This window comes from Lethenteron reissneri, chromosome 12 (genome assembly GCF_015708825.2).
Source record: "Lethenteron reissneri isolate LAM-NWPU_2019-01 chromosome 12, ASM1570882v1, whole genome shotgun sequence".
Classification (NCBI taxonomy): domain Eukaryota; kingdom Metazoa; phylum Chordata; class Hyperoartia; order Petromyzontiformes; family Petromyzontidae; genus Lethenteron; species Lethenteron reissneri.
The window spans coordinates 9,355,563-9,382,052 of record NC_083790.1 but is presented as its reverse complement, the minus strand read 5'-3'; the positions used below and the strand labels follow the sequence as shown (position 1 = coordinate 9,382,052).

The following is a 26,490-nucleotide window of genomic DNA, read 5'->3' as shown; positions in this document are numbered from 1 at the left end:
CGCTCCATCTCCGCGGTGACACGTGATCTCGGACGCTCCATTTGTCGGCTCCGTTATCAAACTAACTACTGAACTGAACAATTTTTTTTCAATTTTACCAGGTACGGCTCACTGAGCTATGTATGTGACTTAGTCACACATGTTTTCTTGTTCATGTTTTTGTTTGTTGTTTGTTGCTGTTGCACCATCAAGAGCTGAATGGCTCATAGGGCTACATGTATACCTAATAAATGAACTTGAACTTGATGTAGCTCTTTTTCAGAAGCGACCAGATGATAGCCCAACGCAGTGGCTTATCACATGTAAATGTATCGCAGTCAAATACTCTAAACGCACATTTCTAAATGTAGAGGGAAAAACCGAAGGAACCGAAGAAAAATCCACGCGACCATGGGGGAGAGAGAGAGAGGGACATGCAAACTCCAAATATACAGCAGGCGTCAGGGTCGGGATCGAACCCACAACCTCTAACATACCAGGCGAGGTAGTTAACATCTCCTAGCCATCGTGATGATGATGATGAGAGAGACACGCAAACTCCGAATATACAGCAGGTGTCAGGATCGGGATCGAACCCACAACCTCCTGTACACCAGGCGAGGTAGTTAACATCTCCTAGCCACCGTGATGATGACGAGAGAGACACGCAAACTCCGAATATACAGCAGCAGGCGTCAGGGTCGGGATCGAACCCACAACCTCCTACATACCAGGTGAGGGAGTTAGCATCTCCTAGCCACCGTGCAGCCCGATTCGTCTTGACCATCGGCGGTCATCATCCCCTCCAACCAAGTGTCCAGCCCAAGGCCACCCAACTCTTCTTAACAAGTTTGGTGATGCTGCTGCGTTGGCCGTGGTTACAAAATTAACAAAACAAAAACAACACTCACAGGGTGGCCCAAAATTCACGACACATCGGGCCATCTCATGTGTTTTAACACTGGCATGAAATGTTTTAAAATGTTGTATTCTTTGAAGTTCATATGTTATCTATTACCATAAATATCGATCGTTCGTCTTCCGTTTTCAGATGACGTTTAAACATCGTGTAGGCCAATCAGTTTCAAAGACAATGCATGTATTGGCAGAGCATGCTTGTTTGCATGCTCACCACAATTACTGTGTGGTTAATACGCACTTGATTCTTTGCAAAAGGTATCGTTTTTTGTTTGAACATCTTAACACCTCATGTTTTATTGTCAAAAAGGCTAACACCTATTATTATTTTTCATACTTTTGATACTGCCAAAAAAAATCGTCCCATGATAAAAAAACTATTGTCTTATTTAGATGATAATTGGTTTTTTACCATTTTATCTGGCAACAAAACTGACACCTTTTTTTACAAGGAGTCATGTTTGCATAGACCACAATACCTGCAGTCATAATGCAAACAAAAAACATAACTCTGATAATGTGTGCACTGTCCTTGAAGTTGATTGGTCCACACCCGAGACAGCTTTCCTTAGAGCCTAGTTTCACATGATGTTGGACCGGATGACGCCAAAAGGCGCACAACTCAAAGACAATGCACCATCAGAGTATGAGAGCTCGGGTTAAGCATTTACACCATTGGAACCTCATTTGCCAGTAAAAAATATGATAATTGTTTTTTTTTATTCTTTTATGCATTATGACTGCAGGTATTGTGGTCTATGCAAACATGACTTCTTGTAAAAAAGGTGTCAGTTTTGTTGCCAGATAAAAGGGTAAAAAACCAATTATCAGAATTTGCTACTGGCAAAGGAGGTTCCAATGGTGTAAAATTGTCTTATTTAGGACCACATTGCTCTGTTACATTTCGATATCAACTTCGGATTTCCGTAATCACTCCAACCTCTTCATTCCACCTGTTTGATCTCCGTCCGTCTTCAATGTCTGCCCGAGGTTCTCGCGTTCCGCTGATGTCCCGTTGCATCTCCCCACCTTAGTCTGCCGTTGTCGAGCGTACTTGTTACCCGGCCCCCGCTTTGCACACGCGTATTCCGAGTTCAACGCTGCAGCTTTCTCTACCAGGTTCTGGAATTGGCCTCAGTTTATTGGAGAATATATTGAGTACATTGATTATATTGATGTAATTTAAATGTTTTTTCACATCGGTTTATTGTATCGTAGTAGAGTATTCGCAGTTCTTTAGAATTATAAAAAAATTATCTTCCTTTATTACTGCTGTGGCGTGTTCCACCTGAAGACGGAGGCTTGTGTTGCTTCCGAAACGTCGTGATTTAATTTAGTTGTTTTCACTTATTTATTTTTATATACGTGACTTCACCGAAAAAATCAAAGAGTATGAATCCTTGCAGTCACGAAAACTTCAAATCTAGAAATAAAATAAACTTGTGGTCACCCGTTCCAGCTGTTATCCAGGCTCATCCTTGCTTAGCTTCTCTGATCGAATGGGAAAACAAAACTTTCAGTGCGTTCTTTGTTTATAACAGTCACCAAAAAAGGAACACTATGAAATGAGCAGCGTTTCTGGCAACGACCCTTCTGCATAGCACATGCATAGAGCGACTGCAGGTGACACCACGGGGTCTGATGAGAATTACATAAAAAGAAAACGGATTTTCTGACGACCGGTTTTACACTTAATAGTAGCTATTAAGTAGGAGACCAACCCGGTGATGGTCAAACAATTATTGCTAGATAAACAATCTGAGTACGACGTTTCGCGAGTAATTACAACTAGCTTCATCAGGCGACAGCCCAGATTTGTGGAGAAATCCTCCTGTTTCGTTCCTTAAACAGAGGGGTAGATTGTGATGGCACATCACTTGTGAGCCCTTCTTGAGCGAAGTAAACGGAGATTAATGAATCCATATCATTTACAATGGGTATCCATTGCCGGTTGGGTTATTTACGTGGCAATCGATGCACCTTACGCATGGCCAGTATGCATTGCTGGCGCATTGCAGTGTGGGAATATTTGTTCCTCCAATGGGATTTGGTCATTCGAGGCGAGTTGGTCGGAGGGTTTAACCCTCATGAATCACGGCCGCGTGGTTTCCTCATTGACTATCATGAATAAATGAATCATCTCTATCTATGATCGATTGTTCGTTTTAGCGCTCGTTTTGTTGTTGGTCCATATCTTTAGGCATGAGCTCGTGCCACCCTCGTTGTCGTATTGTTGAATCCGGAGTGTTAGACTCATCTTTAAGCGTGCCGTGCTTCGCGAGGCTGAGCGTGATGGTGCATTGTCTTTGAGTTGTGCGCCTTTTGGCGTCATCTGGTCCAACCCATGTGAGACTAGGCTCGAAGGAAAGCTGTCTCGGGTGTGGACCAATCAACTTCAAGGACAGTGCATACATTATCAGAGTTATGTCTTTTGTTTGTATTATGACTGCAGGTATTGCAGTCTATGCAAACATGACTCCTTGTAAAAAGGTGTCAGTTTTGTTTCCAGATAGAAGGGTAAAAAACCAATTATCATATTTTTACTGGCAAATGAGGTTCCCATAGTGAGCGTGAGTTATCTGGTTAATGGGGCGGTGTAGCCGCGACCACACGTGCTATGAGGAAGGACTATGGCTCGAAACGTCGTCTATTATATATATATTCCTTTTAAAGCCACGGGGTTAATGTTGGATATTTTTTTGGCGCCCCAAATCCCAATGTCTGGGTTCCTGTGGGAGACTTCGGTATCTCACTTCTCCGTAAAAAAATAAAAAGTTGCAGCAACGAGATCAGTAAAGTCACGTAGGTAAAAAATGAAATTAAAATTAATAAAATATTTTGCTGTGACGGTTTCACCTGAAGACGGAAGCTTGTGTTGCCTCCGAAGCGTCGTGATTTTTATTCTTTTATTTTTATTAATTAAAATTTTATTTTTTACCTACGTGACTTTACCGAAAAAACTAAGAGTATGAATCCTTGCAGTCACGAAAGCTTCAAATCTAGAATCAACGAGATCGGCTTCTGTGCGTGAGATCGACCGACCGACCGACCGACCGGTGACGCCCCCCGAGTGACACTCGACAGCCTGACCAGGCGTTCATCCAGCAGTGGATAGATCGTGGCTGATGACGACGATGACCATTTGCGACAGCATCATCATCAACAAAAAAAAAATTTCGGCAATTTCAAACGATCGTGGGCGGCTCCTCCGACGGCTGGTCCCAACTTGACTCTCGTCTGCAGCCAAGACAAGCTCTACCAGACAGATGAGTCCCCGAGTAAATGTGCCAAACAAATGAAATAAATAAAAAAATATGCCAAAAAGGTGCAGTACACACACACACAACAGAATCCAGCATGTCAACGTGGCCCTCCTTCAGAAGTGAAGCGACAACATCAAAGCTGGAGTGAATCATAATTGATGAGCGACAGGCCGGTATTTGTGGTTCACGTGCCCTTGAGGCTCGCAGGCTTAAGTTTGCAATTCCTCCTCCTCCTCCTTCTTGCGAGTGCTCGGGGCCGGGGAGTGCTGACGATTCACACGCACGGCGTGTCTGTAGGTGAGCGTGCGCGTCTGTGTGTGTGTGTGGGCGCGTGGGGAGCGGTAGTGTCGTGGTTAGAACTACACTGCGCTATGAACCCGGCGACCCGAGTTCAATTCCCGCTAACACAGGTGACGATTATTTCAACCGGTCCTGGGTCTCCCCTAGGTCGACTCAGCCTCAATTGAGTACCTGGTGCGGTGTGTAAACATTGCCACTGGGGAGACAAAGGCGGCCGGGCGTGGTGTTGGCCACCCGTGCCTGCCTTCATAGGTGCTACTCGCGAACAGCACTTGGCCAAACAGTCTGTTAAGGATATACGGGGGAGCTTTGTCTGTTGTGTGCGTGGTGCTGTCCACACCACCCCATCGTGTGCCACGGCTCCAGCCTTCACAGGTGCTACTCCCTAACAGCACTTGCCCCGACAGTCTGTTGAGGCTACACGGGGGATCTTTGTCTTTGTGCATGTAATTTGCTGCTCACTCTGAGAAGGAGTTCGAGGCTCTTCTGCTGAACCTGGAGCGTGCCACTAAGAGGTGGGGCCTTGCCACACATAAAACTAAGCACCTGCCTGGGTATTTTGTGTCATCAAACAGTCCACCCCCTCAACTCCCCATGAGTGATGGGGCAGTTGCAGAGAGAGAGAGAGAGAGTTGAGACGTCTCCATACTTGGGTGCTACTGAACGGCTCTGGTTTGGCAGCAGACATCTCGAAATCAGTCGAGCAATATTATTGTTTCATCAGCTGCGTGACGCTGTGTGAAAGCTACCAGGTATTTTGCTCCATTCGAAGCTCCGGGTCTTCTCGGCCGCAGTTATGCCCTCACTGCTCTATGCTTGCGAAATGTGGAACCCCTCTGAAGGAACATCTGCTCACTTCTGAAGCATTCATTGCTGGCCTGCCGACGATCCAACCTGGATTTAACCCGGCTAGATTGCGTGATGAGCTCAGAAATCCTTGAAATATTTGGATACATTCCCATCGGTGAGCTCCGGCAGGCAAAGCTGATTTGGCTGGGTCATGTAGCCCACATGCCCAGCCACCGCATGCCCAAGCAGCTTCTGTTTTGACGGATATTTGGGGATAAACGGGCGCGACACGAGCTAGAAAGGAGATTGGTTGATGTGGTATAGGGGCATGTGGGGGTGAGTGATTTTGCCGATAACTGGTTACAGTGGTGTCAATATTAGCCTTGAAGGAGGAGGCTGGTGAAGTACGCTACTGGGCAGTTGCAGGCAGTATCTCTCTAACAACAGCGGAGCGCAGAGGAGCGACGCTCACAACAACGAGCTGAGCGCCGGGCAGATAAAATGCAGCAAGTTGGCACAGTCGGGATCACAACAGGTGCCAGCCATCGCAGTCAACCTCTGGCACATGGGTCTGTCCCGTGACCTCCTGGCAGCGAGCCTTCGACACTTCACATGACGGCCTCAAAGTGAACCTAGCCTGGCACCAGCACTGTGGTGGTGTCATTGTCACTTTGTGACTAATAACGGATATTGTTGCATATGCAGGTCAGTCACACAGTGGTTCGCGCAATGCACTGTGAACCCAGCGACGTAATTTTGATTTTCCGACCACGCGTAGCGTCAGTGGAGAGTGATGTCAGAACCAGTCCTGGGCCTCCCCCTGGTTGGAACTAACATCACCAGCCATGAACTATCCACTGCTGGATTAATACAAATTTAATCATTTGCGCTTAATACGCATTCCACAAGTAATGACTAATCCCATATCTGCATTTCCCATAAATATGCTAAATTCCTCTTGATATGCAAATTATTTTGTCAAGGCGCTCTTCCCCCTCCAACCCAGCTTAAATATACGCTGCCAAGCCTGGTGGTGTTTCATTCAGACGCTGTCTTTCCGACAGACCTGTTCTTCACCTGAGGACGGCTGCTTGCGTTGTGGCCGAAACGTCGTGTAAATTATTTGATTATGTTTTATTATTATTATTTTATTATTTCCTTTCTACGTGACTTTACCGAAAGAACCAAGAAGAAGCTCAAAGGCCTCTCCCCAAGCTGTCGCCATTTCTCACTGGCCAGCAATCCACCTGACTCCGGCACACAAGCTGATTTCATCGTTCCATCTCCTACGACGATCGTCCTCTTGGGTGTGTTCCCTCCGAGAGAGGGAACAGACGACACTGAGTACAAGAGTGAAATCTTGCTGTGCACATTGATAACTATAGACTTGTCTTCTTCACCATGCAACAGAGTGCGAGCGACACCCCACAAGTATTGTAACATGTTTGACTAACTTATACATCGAATTTGCAACTGCACTATTGGTAATGTTGTCAAGGGGTGGAGTGGTTTGCACAGTGTTTTTTTCCACTGTGCTTTGAACCCGGCAACCCAAGTTCAACTGCTGGGCACATCTTGAATCAGTACCGAATTATATCTCGACTCGCTCCTGAGTCATCCCCTCCAGACTCATTTGCCGACTCCAACTAAACCAGCGTGGTGAAGTATGGTCAAACAACCCTCACGACCAGCAAAGCATAGCGAGGCCTCCCGTCCACCATTGGACCCGACAAATGGCTCTAAACATCTGGCTCCTTTCAGCACCGATGCAGAAACACGGTAAGATTCGCCGTGAAAGGAATATCATCGGCGACACGTGGGCATTTGAGAACATCGCTCATTGTTCTTCTTGGTTCTTTCGGTAAAGTCACGTAGAATGGAAATAATAAAATAATAAAAATAAAACACAATAAAATAATTCTCACGACGTTTCGGCCACAACGCAAGCAGCCGTCCTCAGGTGGAGAACAGGTCTGTCGATAAGACAGCGTCTGAATGGACAGACCTGTTCTCCACCTGAGGACGGCTGCTTGCGTTGTGGCCGAAACGTCGTGAGAATGATTTTATTGTGTTTTATTTTTATTATTTTATTATTTCCATTCTACGTGACTTTACCGAAAGAACCAAGAAGATGAATCCCTGCAGTCACGAAAGCTTTAAATCGAAATCGCTCATTGTGTTTGTTGTCGTGGTTCGTTATTGACACAATGCGATTGTATTTTCATCTCTCTCTCTCAAAATGTCGCCCATCCGAGGCCCCCCCCCCCCCTTTCGTAAGAGAGACGCACAGGTGAACAGATTTAGGACGACAGATTTGCGCCGTGCAGCAGAGGTCGCAAACGGGTTTTTATTCCTGACCCGTACCCGGCCGCACCAGGGTCGCAAACGGGTACCCGTACCCGGCCGTACCCGTACCCTACCCGTACCCGGCCGGGTACGGGTATCGGGTACCTGATTGCGACCTCTGGGATGAAGTCATGTTGCAGGCGCGGGTGGGTTGATTCTAGGAACTTGAATTGTGAGAAGAGACAAGACGTTGGGAAATGAGTGACAAACAGTTACTCACCAGTGACTCACGGCATACCCGTACCCGGCCGCACCAGGGTCGCAAACGGGTACCCGTACCTGGCCGGGTACGGGTAGCCGGGTATCGGGTAGGGTACGGGTATCGGGTACCCGGTTGCGACCTCTGCCGTGCAGTGGACGACGAGTTGGCACAGTCGACCCAACAACGCGGCCCTCGATGGCCTCTGGCTGGCGTGTGTCCTGATGAGGGCATCAGTCCCCTTCACCGGTGACTCTCACTGGCTGCGTGGGGACCCCCTGGGGCATAGGTGGAGTGTGACTTCGAGATGTGGGGGGGGGGGAGGGGGGGTTCGCTTTGTCATTCCTCACATCAGGAATCCGCGGGTGCATGTAATTAATTTATTTATAATCTTAATTGTAAACTACTGAAGATGAATTAATAAAGGTGTCCAAGTTTTGGCGGGGCGTTGCCATCCTCCCCCCGCCCGCAACGCCCTGGGGTTACCACGTGGTAACGTGCCAGGGTGGAGGTAACGCGAGGTGATTGATGTGTGAAGCCACATCGTGCACGAGAGTCATCGGAGAATCATCACGTGTGAGTCCGTCAATCGAATATAAAAGAACTGCGATACATTTGAAATCCATATGGTAACCAGGAACGAAGACGAAAGACCTTTTTTCTAAACTCGCCGATCGTAAGCAACGTTGGTTTATATTCTTAGGTTTTTTCCGTAAAGTCACGTAGGTAAAACATCAAAATTAATAAAATTAACACTCACTTGATGCAGCTAATCTGGCTGTGACGGTCCCACCTGATGACGGAGACTTGTGTTGCCTCCGAAACGTCGTGATCTTTATTTTATTTTATTTTTTATTCATTTTGATGTTTTACCTACGTGACTTTACCGAAAAAACCTAATAATATGAATCCTTGCAGTCACGAAAGCTTCAAATCTAGAATTAACGTTGGTTTACACGGGTGACCAGCGATCCCGAACTAATTCCGTCTGGCGTCCAGAGTGTCCGTTGAAATCGTTTTGTGTTCGCTTGCAGTTGCTCGCCGGTTAGGACAACCTCACAAAAAATGTGCAATTGGTTAGAACATTGACGTTCATTAGGAGACGTCCATAAATGACGTCACGCACCTAGGGGAGGGGTGGGGGTCAGACATTTGTGACGATGTGTGACGATGGGGGGGGGGGGGGGTGAGAAATGTGACGTCACATCAAAATGCGCAACTTTAAATAAATATAGACAACACGTTCTACTTGATTAAATAGACTTTTTAATAAATGTTTTCTCCTACAACATCAGAGTGCAGCGCCGCATTAAATACGCACTACAATGACAATAGTTTAAAGCGATTTGAAGCATGTTTTTTTTTTGGGGGGGGGGGGGCAGAGGTTTGTGACGTCATATTTGAGGGGGGGGTCTGACTTTTTATGACGCCGTGTGACGAGATGGGGGGGGGGGGGTTAAAAATTCGTCCAAAATCGCGTGACGTCATTTATGGACGGCCCCTTATTCATACATTTATTTCTCAGAACCATGTTGGGTCAGACAAGGTGAGGTTACTCGTTTGAGACTAAATTCAACAACAGGGGGGGTGGGGGGCTGGGTAACACAGCAGCCAAACAAAGGTTCAAGTTCAAGTTCATTTATTAGGTATAGCCCTGTGAGCCATTCGGCTCTTGAATCGGGTGCAACCGCAACAAACAAAAAACAATAACATGAACAAGCAAACATCTTAAAGTGACTATGTGCAAACAGAACATCCAAGAAAAAACAGCAAAATATTGCAAGAAAAAGCACCGTACACCAACGCTGTGTGCAAAAATCCCAGTGGGATGCAAGTCAAACAACAACAACAACCACAAGTCAAACAACAACAAGTCAAACAACAACAACAACCACAAGGTTGAGAACCAACTATGCTCTTAACAAATAAACTTTCATATTCTTAGGCTTTCTTAGGTGATACAGCAATCGTGCTGTGACGGTTCCACCTGAAGACGGAAGCTTGTGTTGCCTCCGAAACGTTGTGATTTTTATGATATTTTTATTTTACTTTTTATTAATTTACCTTTTTTACCTACGTGACTTTACCGAAAAAACATATGAATCCATGCAGTCACGAAAGCTTCAAATCTAGAAATAAACTTTCATCGCATCCATGGCGTTCACAAAGCGTCGTAGGAGCTCAGTGAAGAGTTAGCGAGCGCTAGATCCGACGAGCTATTGATGCTTCAATGTTTGCGTTGCCTTTTGCGCTGTTCTCCCGTCTGACACCGGCGATGAGGCAAGGCCATCAAGGAGTCTCTCTCTCTCTCTCTCTCTCGTGTAGGCCAATCAGTTTCTCAAGGACAATTCATGCATTATTATTATTATCAAAAGCACGTTTGTTTGCATGTTCTACCACGAGCTTGTGCGATTAATGCAGACTTGGTGCCTTGCAATAATAGGTGTGTGTGTGTGTGTCTATTGGGGAGCGGTAGTGTAGCGGTTAGCGCTACGCTGCACTATGAACCCGGCGACACGGGTTCGATTCCCGCTCACAGCCAACACCAGTGACGATTATCTGAACCGGTCCTGGGCCTCCCCTAGGTCGACTCAGCCTCAAATAAGTACCTGGTGCGGTGTGTAAACATCGCCACTAGGGAGACAAAGGCGGTCGGGCGTGGTGCTGGCCCACCCCACCCCCTCGTGTTCCGTTCCGGCCTTCATAGGTGCTCGATAACAGCACTTGCCCCAACAGTCGGTTAAGGCTATACGGGGGATCTTTGTTTGTTTTTATTCGGTGTTTGGACATCTTGACACCTCCTGCATTGTTACCGGAAAAGGGTCAACGCCTTTTTAAAAATTGTAGTCTTCCACGGAGCATTGGGCTTGGAGGTTTTCTCCTGGTGTGCACAGCACAATCTTGATTTGAAGCTAATCGTGACTGCAGGAATCCATACTCTTTGGTTCTTTCGGTAAAGTCACGTGGGTAGAAAAATAAAACAAATCACGACGTTTCGATCGCAACGCAGGCAATCGTCATCAGGTGAATCTCTCGCCTGCTTCAGCAGATTTTTCTTGCTGTGGTTGTCCCACCTGATGACGATTGCTTGTGTTGCGATCGAAACGTCGTGATCTAACACATTCCTGCGGAGGGAGCTGGTAGGAACTTTGGGTTGCTCGGTCAATGGCCTGCAGGGTCAACGGCGGCGTGGTGTATTCCGCAAATATGCCCGACTGTGAGGGCGGGCACAAGCCAGCGTGAGTAGGTTAAACGTTGAGTTTTATAAGGGCACCACGGGGTGACCAGCCCCTCCCCACCCAGCCCCACCCCTCCCACCCCCCACCCAGCCCCTCCCCTCCCCACCCAGCTCCTCCCTGCACGACGGACACAATAATCCCCTGTGGGCTGGTGTAACCAGGAGCTTCCTACCAGTATTATTTTTCTACCTACGTGGCTTCACCGAAAGAACCAAAGAGTATGCACAGCACATGTTCTTTTCTGATGCACACTCTGTGATGTAGACATATAACAGCGTACTCATTTTTATTGTAAAGTTTTCGTGACTGCAGGGATTCATATTCTTGATTATTTCGGTAAAGTCACGTAGAAGGGAAATAATAAAATAAGAAAAATAAACATAATAAAATAATTCTCACGACGTTTCGGCCACAACGCAAGCAGCCGTCCTCAGGTGAAGAACAGGTCTGTCGGAAAGACAGCGTCATTCACATCATCATCATCAACATCATCATCAACATCAACATCATCAACATCATCATTAACATCAACATCATCAACATCATCATCATCAACATCATCATCAACAACATCATCATCAACAACATCATCATCATCAACATCATCAACATCATCATCAACATCATCATCTACATCATCAACATCATTTTTTTTTCGATTTAAAGCTTTCGTGACTGCAGGGATTCATCTTCTTGGTTCTTTCGGTAAAGTCATCATGTAGAAGGGAAATAATACAATAATAAAAATAAAACATAATAAAATAATTCTCACGACGTTTCGGCCACAACGCAAGCAGCCGTCCTCAGGTGAAGAACAGGTCTGTCGGGGGTGTTTCATTCAGACGCTGTCTTCCCAACAGACCTGTTCTTCACCTGAGGACGGCTGCTTGCGTTGTGGCCGAAACGTCGTGAGAATTAATTTTTATGATGTTTTATTTATTTTATTTTATTATTTCCCTTCTACGTGACTTTACCGAAAGAACCAAGAAGCTAAGAATCCTTTTGACGGGTGATATTCGAAGCCGGTTGGCACACTCCGTGCTCTGCGCAGTGCTGCCCCTGCTGTCAGCAGCTCGCCTCGGCGTCTACGTCTCCGGTGGAAGTTTGGTAACGCACCCCCCCCCCCCCCTTTCTTCAATGTGTGAGCACTTCACATGCGCACACACACACAGTACACGCGTGCAAATCCCAACTCACGAATGCCACATGTGCACACGCAATTACAGTTAGATGCATACACACGCATGCCGAATGTATTAATCACATATCATACATATACTAAAGACAAAGCTTTCCTGATAGTCGTAACAGGCTGTTGGGGCAAGTGCTGCTAGCGAGCACGACCGCCTTTGTCTCCCCAGTGGCGATGTTTACACGTCGCACCAGAATGCATCTACACGTACATCAACACGTGCACATCAAAGGCACACAAAACAAGGCTTGTGTTACCGCGAGCGAGGAGATGGATCAGGATTTATTGCCCGTCTGTGCATGACGTGAAAATCCATCGCAACAAGACAGAGGCAAAAGGAGTCACACATTCAGTTCTTTTGAGCTGGTGGTCTGGATAAGGCTGAGAGTTTTTTTTTACACGCAATGCCGTTCACCTGTGCGTGTGTGTTTGTCCGGTCCGTTTGGTCTCATTCACGGTTGGTTTTCTTCTCGTTGGTGACGTGGACCGAGTCTGTAACAATGCATACAACCTTACACTGACAAACACAATGACACTTTGCATGTGAAAAAGAAAACACGGCAGAATCGACTGTCGTTTATTTTTTTGGACAATGTCGCGTGTGTGCATTTGTAAAGAGAGGAGAACAACAATGTCATTATTTTTTGATGTAATTATCGATGTAGGTTAATGCGAAAACGTTGGACGAGTTTGATTTAACTATTAGAGGGACACCTTATGTTGACAATCGTGCGCTTAGTCTAACACGTGTGAGGCTTTCGCGACCAATATTATTAATAATAAACGTTTTTAGGGTTAGATCGCGTTATTTATAAATGTGTCGTAACCCTCCACCTACCCGACACGGCCAATCAGCAAAAAAGTGTCACGTTGACAAAAGATAAATAGTTCACTACTTTAGCCCATCGTTGTATTGAAGAGTGGAACCACAACATTTACAATTTTTGAGTAGCACGACGTTTCGCTGGTAATTGCATCCAGCATCATCGGGCAATTCGCCAGAATTCTGGCGGTGGACTAAAGTAGTGAACTATTTTGTCTTTTACACTATGAGATCTCCTTTACCAGTGGCAAAATATAGTAATAGGTTTTTACCCTTTTAACTGGTATAAAATCTGACACCTTTATACAAGGCATCATGTTTGCAATAACCTCAACACAGCTTTCTTTAGAGCCTAGTCTAGGCTAAGCTCTAAAGAAAGCTGTCTCGGGTGTGGACCAATCAACTTCATGGACAGTGCATATCATTATCATCATCAGAGTTGTTTCTTTTTGTTTGCATTTTGACTTCTTGTGTTGAGGTTATTGCAAACATGATGCCTTGTATAAAGGTGTCAGATTTTGTACCAGTTTAAAGGGTGAAAAACCTATTACTATTTTGTCTTTTGTCAACGTGACACTTTTTTGCTGGTTGGCTGTGTCGGGTGGTGGAGGGTTACGACACATTTATAAATAACGCGATCTAACCCAAAGACGTTAATTATGAATTGTGCACTTTAGTGTCTACAAACCACATTTCGCACGTGTCATTACCCCCAACACTGAAACGCGTTGTATAATTACCCTCTGTTTTTTTTATTACGAGAAAGCCAAACAATCGAGGTGGCACTCACCTCCGATTCACAGCCCTGAGCCAGTGGTGGAAGTTCCACTGTGCCATGGCAGGGGCGAAGTCAATCCACGAGAAGATAAAAAACAACACTGCTGACATGCCCACAAAGTTGTAGTCGTTTACACGACCCCTGAGGGATGATGGGCTGTGTCAACCCCCAACCAGGATTTGAACTCGCAACCTCCCGCTTGGTGAGCCGCCACCCTCTTAGTGGTGGTGAGTCAGTAGGTCCGCATGTGAATGCGTGGGTCCCTGGTCGAGGGCACGGGTTCTCTGAGTCGGTGCAATGCACTTTGGACGCACGGCATAGAGACGTGTTCTTCACTCATTTTCAGAGGTGGCGGGGGGGGGCCCACTTTCGCCGATAAGATATTAGCAGCGTGAGGGCCGCCACACGTTTCAAACCCAGCAGCTTAAATATACGCTGCCAAGCCTGGTGGTGCTCATTCAGACGCTGTCTTCCCGACAGACCTGTTCTTCACCTGAGGACGGCTGCTTGCGTTGTGGCCGAAACGTCGTGAGAATTGTGTTTTATTATGTTTTATTTTTATTATTTTGTTATTTCCCTTCTACGTGACTTTACCGAAAAAACAAAGAAGAAGACATTGAGGGTTTGACAGCAGCGCGATGATGGTGATGATGGGTGGGGTGGTGTCTTCATTCGTTGTGTGTTGTCGGGGGATGATCGCACGTCAGGGGCCGCACTAAAGGCCACACGGGCCGATCATGTTCAAAATGCGGCCGCGTCTCAAGGTGCTGTACGGAATCAGTGGGCTTCGTGCGGGAGTAGTAGTAGATGCGCTTCCAAAAAACAAGAAGGGGCGCACGAGGCAGCTGCCTGCCGGGTAGCGCACGCAAAAAAGGACAAAGACAAAGATCTCCCGTATAGCCTGTAGGAGACTGTTGGGACAAGTGCTTAGCGAGCACCTATGAAGGTTGCGCATACAGTACACGCACACAACGTTTTCCCACGTCGGAATGCATATCCGCACACCAGTGGATTCAAACCGCATAGTAAAACGAAACTTGTGTCGAAATAGGTGAGCGAAATCGCACAAACCGAACCCGCATAAAGCGAGGGAAACACGTGTATCGCCAGACAGAGGCAGTGGGACTCATATCCAGAGGAATAAAGGGTTTGAACCTGGACTTGAACTGGGCGTGAACAGGCAGCCGACAGCACGGAGGGCTGGCGAAAGGGAGTTCCAGCCTCGGGGTTAGACCGCCCTACCGTGCCGCTCACGTTGAAATGCGCCTTCGCGGTCACCGTTGTCGAATGACTCAATACGAAAATAGCTGTCAGCACGCACAATAACGCGGCACCAGCCTCGTGCAGCAGCCCCCCCCTGCCCCCCCACCCCCCACGCGCGCGCTCGGTAACACGAAACATCCCAGCAGGAGCTGTTGACTGAACTTCTCATCTGCCGCTCGCAACGACAGAGGCCCTCCCCCCCTCCCCACCGCGGCGTCCGCGTGGATGCCCATCTACGTTGAACCCGCGCCGTGTGTCGTCACGAGCAGCGGTGGTGCGGAGCGGTGGCGCAGCGGTGAGCGGCGCTGCGCTTTTGGAACCCGGCCCCCTCGGGTTCGATTTTTCGCTCACGGCCACCAACACCCCCAACCCCCCACGATTTAGCACGGGTTGGGTAGGTACGGTGCGAAAGAGGTTCAACATACGTTCATACATACCAATGACGATTATCTGAACCGGTCCTGGGCCTCGCGTAGGTCGACTCAGCCTTTAATGAGTACCTGGTGCGGTGTGTAAAACATCGCTACTGGGGAGACAAAGGCGGTCGGGCGTGGTGCTGCACATAGACTCAGCACTGCAACATAAACTCAGCACTGCCCATAGACTCAGCACTGCCCATAAACTCAGCACTGCCCATAGATTCAGCACTGCCCATAGACTCAGCACTGCCCATAGACTCAACACTGCCCATAGATTCAGCACTGCCCATAGACTCAGCACTGTCCCATAGACTCAACACTGCACCATAGACTCAACACTGCACCATAGACTCAACACTGCCCACAGACTAAACACTGCACCATAGACTCAACACTGCACCATAGACTCAACACTGCACCATAGACTCAACACTCCACCATAGACGCAACACTGCCCATAGACTCAACACTACCCATAGACTCAACACTGCACCATAGACTCAACACTACTAAATTTAATCACGTGATTTTATTTTATTTTAATTTAGTCTTTTTAATTTATTTTATTTTATTTATAGTTTTACCTACGTGACTTTACCGAAAAAACCAAAGAGTATGAATCCTTGCAGTCACGAAAGCTTCAAATCTAGAATTACTGCCCATAGACTCAGCACTGCCCCATAGACTCAACACTGCCCATAGACTCAGCACTGCCCATAGACTCAGCACTGCCCATAGACTCAGCACTGCCCATAGACTCAACACTGCCCTATAGACTCAACACTGCCCATAGACTCAACACTACCCACAGACTCAACACTGTCCATAGACTCAACACTGCCCCATCGACTCAACACTTTTCACAGACTCAACACTGCCCATAGACTCAACACTGCCCATCGACTCAACACTGCCCACAGACTCAACACTGCCCATAGACTCAACACTGCCCCATCGACTCAACACTTTTCACAGACTCAACACTGCCCATAGACTCAACACTGCCCATCGACTCAACACTGCCCACAGACTCAACACTGCCCATAGACTCCACACTGCCCATAGACTCAGCACTGCCCCACAGACTCAACACTGCCCATAGACTCAGCACTCACCCTATCGACTCAACACTGCCCATAGACTCAGCACTGCCCACAGACTCAGCACTGCCCATAGACTCCACACTGCCCCATAGACTCAGAACTGCCCATAGACTCAACACTGCACCATAGACTGAACACTGCCCATAGATTCAACACTGCCCATAGACTCAACACTGCCCCATAGACTCAGCACTGCCCATAGACTCAGCACTGCCCATAGACTCAACACTGCCCCATAGACTCAACACTACCCATAGACTCAGCACTGCCCCATAGACTCAAGTTGAGTCTATGGGGCAGTGCTGAGTCTATGGGTAGTGTTGAGTCTATGGGGCAGTGTTGAGTCTATGGGTAGTGTTGAGTCACTCAACACTACCCATAGACTCAACACTGCCCATAGACTCAGCACTGCATCATAGACTCAACACTGCCCATAGACTCAACACTGCCCATAGACTCAGCACTGCGCATAGACTCAGCACTGCCCATAGACTCCACACTGCCCATAGACTCAACACTGCCCTATAGACTCAGCACTGGCCATAGACTCCACACTGCCCATAGACTCAGCACTGCCCATAGACTCAGCACTGCCCATAGACTCAGCAGTGCCCATAGACTCCACACTGCCCATAGACTCAACACTGCCCCATAGACTCAGCACTGCCCCATAGACTCAGCACTGCCCATAGACTCAGCACTGCCCATAGGCTCAGCACTGCCCATAGACTCAGCACTGCCCATAGACTCAACACTGCCCCATAGACTCAGCACTGCCCCATAGACTCAGCACTGCCCATAGACTCAGCACTGCCCATAGACTCCACACTGCCCATAGACTCAACACTGCCCCATAGACTCAGCACTGCCCATAGACTCCACACTGCCCATAGACTCAGCACTGCCCATAGACTCAGCACTGCCCATAGACTCAGCAGTGCCCATAGACTCCACACTGCCCATAGACTCAACACTGCCCCATAGACTCCACACTGCCCATAGACTCAACACTGCCCATAGACTCAACACTGCCCCATAGACTCCACACTGCCCATAGACTCAACACTGCCCCATAGACTCAGCACTGCCCATAGACTCCACACTGCCCATAGACTCAGCACTTCCCATAGACTCAGCACTGCCCATAGACTCAGCAGTGCCCATAGACTCCACACTGCCCGTAGACTCAACACTGCCCCATAGACTCAGCACTGCCCCATAGACTCAGCGCTGCCCATAGACTCAGCACTGCCCATAGGCTCAGCACTGCCCATAGACTCAGCACTGCCCATAGACTCAACACTGCCCCATAGACTCAGCACTGCCCCATAGACTCAGCACTGCCCATAGACTCAGCACTGCCCATAGACTTAACACTGCCCTATAGACTCAGCACTGCCCATAGACTCAGCACTGCCCATAGACTCAGTATTGCCCATAGACTCAGCACTGCCCATAGACTCAGCACTGCCCATAGACTCAACACTGCCCATAGACTCAACACTGCCCATAGACTCAGCACTGCCCATAGACTCGACACTGCCCATAGACTCAACACTGCGCCATAGACTCAACACTGCACCATAGACTCAACACTGCGCCATAGACTCAGCACTGCCCATAGACTCAGCACTGCCCATAGACTCAACACTGCCCATAGACTCGACACTGCCCATAGACTCAACACTGCCCATAGACTCAGTACTGCCCATAGACTCAGCACTGCCCATAGACTCAGCACTGCCCATAGACTCAGCACTGCCCATAGACTCAGCACTGCCCATAGACTCAACACTGCCCATAGACTCAGCACTGCGCTCACTCCTCACCGTCCCTCCCCGACCCTTTCGTGATCCCTAAGCACCCAGTCTCTGGCTGTCACTCATCCCTCAGTCCTTGTCGAGATCATTCCATTCTGCCCCCGTTTTGTGAACTCTGTGAAGCGCCTTGAGCAAAGGCACTCTGCAAGGGCCGTCCAGATGTCTTGTGCCCCCACCCCCCCCCCCTCCATTTAATTCTCTAAAACCTAATATTGTTTCGTATTCCAACGGGTGCGAAAATAGAAGTGACTAAGCGAAGGAAACCAAAATGTGAGGGGTCAACCAATTTGGGGGCTCACAAGATAGCAGCTGTACCACCACCACCACCACCCTCTCTCTATGTCAGATGAGATGAAGTGTGCTGTGGGCAGCACGCGCGCTCCGCTCGAAGGTAGGATGGTCGTTGATTGGAGCCCAATGACGGAGCGGCAGCCAATGGGGTGGAGCGCTCCTCGACGGGAGAGTTCAGTTCATTTCAGAGAGTCGCCTTGGAGATGGGAGGGTGAGATCTGCTCGCGTGCGGGCGCTCTCAGACGTGGATCTTTCCATCGCAAGACGATCACAGATGTCGAATAGCTGGGGAGGGGGGGGGGGTGAGTCCTTCATCCAGCAGTTGATAGATCATCACCGATGATGAGTAGGATGATGGATCATACTCATCATCGGCTAGCGCTACGCTGCGCTACGAAATCGGCGTCCCGAGTTCGATTCCCGCTCACGGCCAACACCGGTGACGATGATTAAAATCGGTCTTGGGCATCCCCGAGGTCGACTCAGCCTAAAATGAGTACCTGGTGCGGTGTGTAAACATCGCCACTGGGGGAGACAAAGGCGGCCGGGCGTGGTGTTGGCCACCCACCCCCTCGTGTGCCGTGCCGGCCTTCATAGGTGCTCGCTAACAGCACTTGCCACAACAGTCTGTTATGGCTGTATGGGAAATCTTTTTGTATATATATAGACAAAGAACCCCCGTATAGCCTTAACGGACTGTTAGGGGCAAGTGCTGTTAGCGATGAGCGCCCGTGAAAGTTGGCAGGGCACACGTGGGGGTGGGTGGCGCTTTCGTCTCCCTCGTGCTATCAACGGCCACGCGCACAAACGCACAGTTCAGCGTGTGAGTGTACAGATTCAGTTAAAAGTTTATTCAAACATGTCTACAATTTACACGGACAATACAAAGCAGCCTGCTTTCCTCGACACACACACGGGTCGACACTTAACGCTCAGACGAGACACGAACGGGGGGCTTCTGATCGCCATAGTCGCACACCTAAAGCTCTTCCTTCCTCGTCACCAGCAACAGCAGAGCCAACACACGGGGGGAGGTGGGGGGGGGGGAATGTTCCGACTGTGGATGATGATAATGATGATGATCACGATGACACCGATGATGATGATGATGATGGGCTCACTCAAAATGATGCGGGATTTTAAGTAAAGGTTTTTTTTTCGTCTGATGTCGCCAAAACTGCTCAGGGCAGGTGTGATCGATGTCCCCGGCTGCGAGGAGGAGGGGGGAGGACCACTTTATTTAAGACAGCTGTGAAAACAAGATTACTCATCTTGACGAATGTTCATTTCCATCAGATTTGTTTAGCGGTTTGGGGACGGTAATTTGTCGTCCCATCAAAACGGTTTCCTCAAATACGTATGGGGGGTGGGGGGGGCGGTGTTCATGCCCACTGACGACACTGAGCCCGTGGTGACAACTCCACATTCGTATGGCGGGGTCTTCAATTTAATTGTAACAAAAAAAAGTTTTCGAATAGAAAGTGACAATTTGCTCAGAAAAATGCTCTCCAAGTCTCACGACTCTTGTCAGGAGGGCCCCGTTCAGGAATTTCGAGCCAAATTTCTCGCCGAGAATTTTTGAACGTCGGGAGGAAATCCTAAGCAGCGTGCCTCGAGAAAACCCAACATTGCAGGGTAAGACGCTCAAACGTTTTGGCGAGCAACCCACTTGCTGTACCGTCACGTCGCCCTGTGGGTGGGTGTATCTCTGGCATGAGATCTCAGCGCGTTTCACCAACCCCAAAGTCTTTGGATTACGGGCATACGCACCGCCTTCCCGTAAAAAGCCAACCTCTCCGCGTGTTATCCTTTAAAAAAAATACGAAACGTAAATAAATACTCGGGTTTGTCAACCTCACTTTTAACGAAAAACCTTTCAGCGCGATGTGTGTGTATAAATACGTTTAACACTTAACACCTTTCCACAACAACCCCTCGCTTTCCAATGAGATTATTTTCACTCCGTTTCAGAGCCTCGAATGAGTAAAATTTCACGTTTTAAAAAATATCGTTTATACGTTTTTGTGTGTGTGTGTGGTTTATTTATTGAAAACTGTGTTGTTCAAACGGGTTTCTTTTTAAGACCTGGTGGTGCCCTCCCACCCCCTAACTTCTCAGCAGCGGCGGCAAGGTAATGCAAGCTCAAGGGTGGACTCTGATAGCCATCATTTAATTTGTAACCGCCAAGGTACCCACGGTAAGTAGCGAGCGATTGTGTTGCATACGCTGAGGGCACCAGAGTTCCATTCGCTCACATGATCCATTTCGACGGATGGCCGTTATCTTTTGTTTAACAAAACGACCCCCCCCCCCACCCATATGTTTTATTTAATGAGATAAAGAACAGCTACACAAAAAAACCCACCCGGCTTGCACAATTATTCTCAGCTTTACCTCCGCACAGATTTGTTTCATGATCGAATTTCGCGTTTTGGCTCCGTGTGTTTTGTGTGCGCGCGTGTGCGGACCGCGTTATCTCCGACGCGGGGTTCGACGCGGTGACCTCGGGACTGATTGAATAACGAGCGCGGGTTAACATGCCAGCACTGATCTCCAATTAAGATTACACTTTTGAGCAAATGGGTCCCATTGCGCGGAGACATGAGAGAGGGGATATGTTGCAAAGGGGGGGTCAGGAGGATGTTTCTTTGCCGATGTAACAATGCCGGCGGTCGTTGCAGAATGATCCCAAGGCAAATTTCCCGTTGCCGTTTTTGACACAAATTGGCCGTCATTTCGTTGTCAGAGTGAAAAAATGTAATGTATTACAATTGCTTTCATTTGCAAAGTTTAAGGAACGCTGCTCGCTTTTGGGTTTAACGCATCGCTGCTCCGCAGACTGACACGAGATAAATGGCAGCCAAAAAAAAAGTTATTTTCTCCTGAAAGCCACACACGCACACACAAAAACTGTGGGATTGTGTGGTATTTACTTATATCACAAAGTGGTTACGCCGAATGATTTTTATTTGCATTGTGCATTCAACCCAGACGAGGTGATCCCACGGGGAGCGAAATGATGAAGGAAACGCCACCACGAGAAGAGCCGTTCACTCCAACACATAGCCTCCGTGTCTCAAGGAGAATTTCCCTGCTTCGCTATCCACTTGCAAATCACATCACTACCCCTTGCCAGCACACAGTGCAACCCCCCCTCCTTTTCACTCCCTTCCTCTTCGCGACAAAACAACTGCTAACACAAAATATCAGTAAGCCAAGGTTTCCCATCAAGTGAGGCCTACTGCAGGCTTTGGTTTTCTAGAACACAGTCAGAAGTAGTACAACCTAATAAATACTCGTATAAATATGACCCAATTATTGTGCCGCCTCCTTTGTGAGTGTTTAGCTTACAGTGGCAGCTGCTAAACAATTAAGAGAATTGTGGATAAAACCGGTGAAAAGCTTGGATGAAACTGAATCGCTGTCACCTCCACTGTTGGTTTCGTTCCCGGGTGCTAGAGAACAGCTCTGTAACCTGGGTTCATGTGCAACGTTTTCTTTGCTGGAAAGTCTCCAAAAAATGGAACCAGTCTATTGTAACAAAAAAACTAAAGAAAAATAGCGACAGTAATTGCAACGTCACCGGCAATAAATAAATGTGTAGCGTAACGGTGGTGATTTCACTGACCCGACCGAACACAAATGCCACTGTTTTTGCAGGAAGGAGTTGTTGTGGCTGTGAATGAGGCACAAGACAGGGGCTGATAGCGGTGCCGACTCAACGATTTTACAACTTTCACCTGGGAAACATTCACGAATTAAACACCATCTTTGGAGGAAACACCCGTGCAATTATCATCCAGTTCCAGGGTTGTCCTGTTGTTGTTGTTGTTGTTTTAAAAGAGAAAATGATTTTTTTCATAAGGTAATACAAAACATTGACAAAAGCTTCAACGGTTTTGTCCCAACACTGCCATGAACTAAAATTCTCGCAAATGTCTGCCCCCGCCTTGCCCGTCAATCTGGGCTCATAAAAAAAAAACTTTAAATCGTTACTTGACGAAGCTGCGATTCAAGATTTCTTTTGCATTCTCAACTCCGAACACAACGATTGCGAAAAGCTACCGTCTTAATTGGCCGAGGGTGATCTCGCAAAAGGCGCGGCCGAATGTGCTGCTGCTTCAATCCGAACAAAATTGTGGTCTCCCAAAATCCCGCACAATCAAATGCCATGAGTCGGAGTTATAGGCCCACTGTGCAACAACGAGACTGCCCCTGGAATGCTTGTGCGCTAATTGGCATGGCAAGTGACACAAAGGACACCCCGAACCCCCTGGGGAAGCCAAAGATAAATTCATCACAAACTGCGGAGGCCCTAAACGAAAGAAAAGGAATGAATGGATGGTGCTTGCTGAACTAAAAACTGGTCATATAAATAGTGAAATATACTTTATATATATTTACAGTACGCTACTTCACAATATACAGTTAAATGAAGCAATTTGGAAGGAACTTAAGCGAGAAACAAAAACGAAATTCTTTCAATTATTTCCTTTCACTTTAAAATATTTTTTTTCTCAAACATTTTCAAAAAGTTTTTCTCCTCCTCCTCCTCCTCCTTCTTCTTCTTCGAGTCATACATCGTGTTGTTGTTTTCCAGTTCGGGAAACTCTACCAATCATTGTGTATACATTGCACAGACGTGTGAATAATCGAGACTTCACGGAGTTTGGGGGGAGGAGGGGTGCATGTTGGAACTGTGGTGGCGGTGCGGGGGAGGGGGCGAGGGGGGGGGGGCGAGGGGGGGCGGGGGGCTCCACACTCCTGGGGGGGGTAGAGAAGTTGGGGGGCGCATCGAGGTAACACTCAGCCGGCAGCTCACAGCCTCTAACGACTCGCTCAGGAATGTGATTGTGAGTTGTGTACGTGTGTGTTGCACATTGATCTTCTTTCGCACCGCACGTAGCCAACCGTGCTAATCGTGTGTGTGTGTGGAGCGGTGGTGTAGCGGTTAGCGCTACGCTGCGCTGCGAATCTGGCGACCCGAGTTCGATTCCCGCTCACGGCCAACACCGGCGACGACTATCTGAACTGGTCCTGGGCCTCCCCCTAGGTCGACTCAGCCTCAAATGAGTACCTGGTGCTGTGTGTAAAAGCATCGCCACTGGGGAGACAAAGGCGGCCTGGCGTGGTGCTGGCCACCCACCCCTTCGTGTGCCGTGCCATCCTTCATAGGTGCTACTCGCTAACAGCACTTGGCCCAACATTCTGTAAAGACTATACGCGGGGGATCTTTCGCTTTGTGTGTACGTGTGTGGTTAGTAGGGTTGCCACCTCTACTGGCTATTCGCAGGATACTCTTTCTGCCTCTGCTTGAGGTAGCTCCTGTCCTGGAGAATTTGTCAGTTGCGTCGTAATCATGATAATGACAGCCACACCACTCCAGAAAAAAATGCATCTACACGTTTACAAATGCAATTTACTGCTTCTGGCACTGCGATGAATTCCTGTTACCACGATGCACCCGGGGTTTATTGCGCCTTAGAGGTGACAACCCGAGTGTGTCAGTGTGCCGAGTGCACATGTTGTACATCGTGCGTGCGTGCGTCTGCGCATATCCATCTGTCGTGGGTAGCAGTAGCAAAGTGGTTGGCACGCCACGCTACTAACCCGACAACCTGAGTTTGATTCCTGGCTACAGCTAACATCAGTGGGCGAGCGATGTTCGAACCAGTCCCTGGGCTTCCCCAGAGGTCAACTCAGTCTGGTGTGGTGTGTGGGGTGGGGGGTAAACACCAGCAATGGGGGGGGGGGGGGGGACAAATGTGGGCTGGAACCACCACCACCGCCTCGTACGTTGTGCTGGCCTTAATAGGCAATCACTAACAGCACTTGCCCTAACAGTGTATGAAGCTATACAAGGGTGGGGGAGGGGATCTTTGTCTTTGTGACGTCGATATCTCTGCATTGGCACAGCGCGTTAAGGGGGCGGTGAGACCAGGGGCCTCGCATTTCCCCATCGCCCTTCGCCTCCACCATTGCCGACGTTGCTCGACTTCGATCTCGAGGAAGCCCAAGTCAGAGTTCGTTTGCCGATCGCCCCCACCCCTCACCCCTCTGACGTGCCAGGCATCGGAGCGCGGTGTTGGCCTGGGGTCGTAGCGCAGGCTTCACGCAGGCGCTCGCCAATGACACTTGCCCCAGCAGCGGTCCGAGAGGCAGATCGGACGATGCTCATGTGCATGCGTGCGAGGGCGACGCTTCGCGTGCGTGAGTGACGAGCGCGCGCGTGTGACATCGACGCTTGCGTGTCGGTTTGTGTTTTTGTGTTTTTGTGTAGCGTGGCGGGTTCCGTGGTGAAGACGTCAAACGACGAGCCCCACCCAGGGTGGGTCCCAGTGCTGCTGCTGCTGCTCCGCTGTGCGTGGCGGCTGCGCTCGCGTGAACAAAATGAAAACCAAGTGAATGGTAAATTGCGGAACGGGAAGCGCGCGATTGGGCAGTCCCCAGTTTTTGCCGATGCAGTGGAATGTGGTTCGTCTTGCTCGGGCGTACGTCCTGATGGCGGGGAACCTCATCCCGCTAAGAGTTCTCCCGGTCTTCCTTCAACCACCCCCCCCGTCCCGTCCCGTCCCGCGATGGCGTTCCACGTTCCGTCTCAGTCGAGCAAATTCTCCGGCGCGGCGGAGACGTCACCGGCTTCGGTTGGGCGGCGTTTAGACTGACGGTGTTTTCTCCGCGTGGCGCAAACGAGAGCGATTCGTCACGGGGGGGGAGGGGGGGTGGTTTCGGTGCGGCCTGCGAGCGAGGCCTTTCCCTTCCTCCGCGCCGCCGTCAATAGACGCCATCATCGGCCTCGTCGCGATCGCCGTCACCGCCGTCGCCAACCGCCATCCACTGCTGGATGAAGCAGAAGCTCCCGCCTCGTTGGGTGTGACACCAACGCGGGTCGGAGACGAGCGGATAAGGAAGGCGGAGAGATGGGGAGAGAAAAGTAGACGGTACACGGAGTAGAGACGGAGTGATACGGTACACGGAGTAGAGACGGAGTGATACGGTACACGGAGTAGAGACGGAGTGATACGGGGACAGAGGCAGAGTGAGGGACATCGAGACACAGAGAGGCAGAGAGAGGCGAGTGAGAGAGGGGGAAAAAGAGCAAACAGAGAACGGGAGAGAGGAGAGTAGACCGACAGCTCCGTGCGTGATGCACAGACAAGCAACGAGACAGAGAGAGAGAAAGAGAGAGGCGGGGGGAAGAGCACAAGAAGAGAGAGCGTGACCTAGAGATGGACCGGAAGAGGTGATCGGTAATTCTTTGGTGGAGCGGCGAGGAGGTGCGACGACGCACACTGACCAGGCAGGGCAAGGGGTGGGGGGGGGGGGGGCAGGAGGGGGCTGCGCAGGGCGTGACGGGGCCTCTAGGAAGTGAAGTAAGAGCTCTGCATGGAGTAGAGGCGGTCGATGGGGTTGCCGACGCGCGGCTGCAGGGCGGTGATGGGCTCCACACACGCCAGCAGGCAGTCGCTGAGGCCGCTCAGCGAAGTGTCGCCCTCCATCTCCTGAAACATGGGGTCGCTCCCTGTCGCCGCGACGACAAAGGGGGGAAGCGTCACCGTCAGTGCGACATTTGGTTAAGCTATTATTTTTTTAAATCCTTTATATTCAGTTCACTTGATTGCTTGCTTGCGCGCTTACGAACGTGCAAATCTTTCGGTCGTTTTTTAACCCACTTCCCGTGATCCAATCGAGCTGACATTTTGCACGCAGACTCGTTGTGCATGACAATTTATTTTCGTGAATTTTTTTAACAAAATTTTCAACATTT

General features: G+C 48.9%; 2 protein-coding genes across 2 annotated transcripts in view; one reads left to right on the top strand and one right to left on the bottom strand.

The window, feature by feature from the left end:
* Nucleotides 1-26,490, top strand: part of LOC133341875 (pre-B-cell leukemia transcription factor 1-like) — an 801,687-nt gene that overhangs the window by 564,748 nt on the left and 210,449 nt on the right. The window lies entirely within an intron of this gene.
* LMX1B (LIM homeobox transcription factor 1 beta) overlaps nt 19,553-26,490 on the bottom strand; it is a 117,191-nt gene continuing 110,253 nt past the window's right edge. Inside the window, exon 9 of the mRNA XM_061550667.1 lies at nt 19,553-26,244. Coding sequence (XP_061406651.1) covers nt 26,084-26,244 — 161 coding nt within the window. The 3' untranslated portion in view covers nt 19,553-26,083. The remainder of the gene's footprint in view (nt 26,245-26,490) is intronic.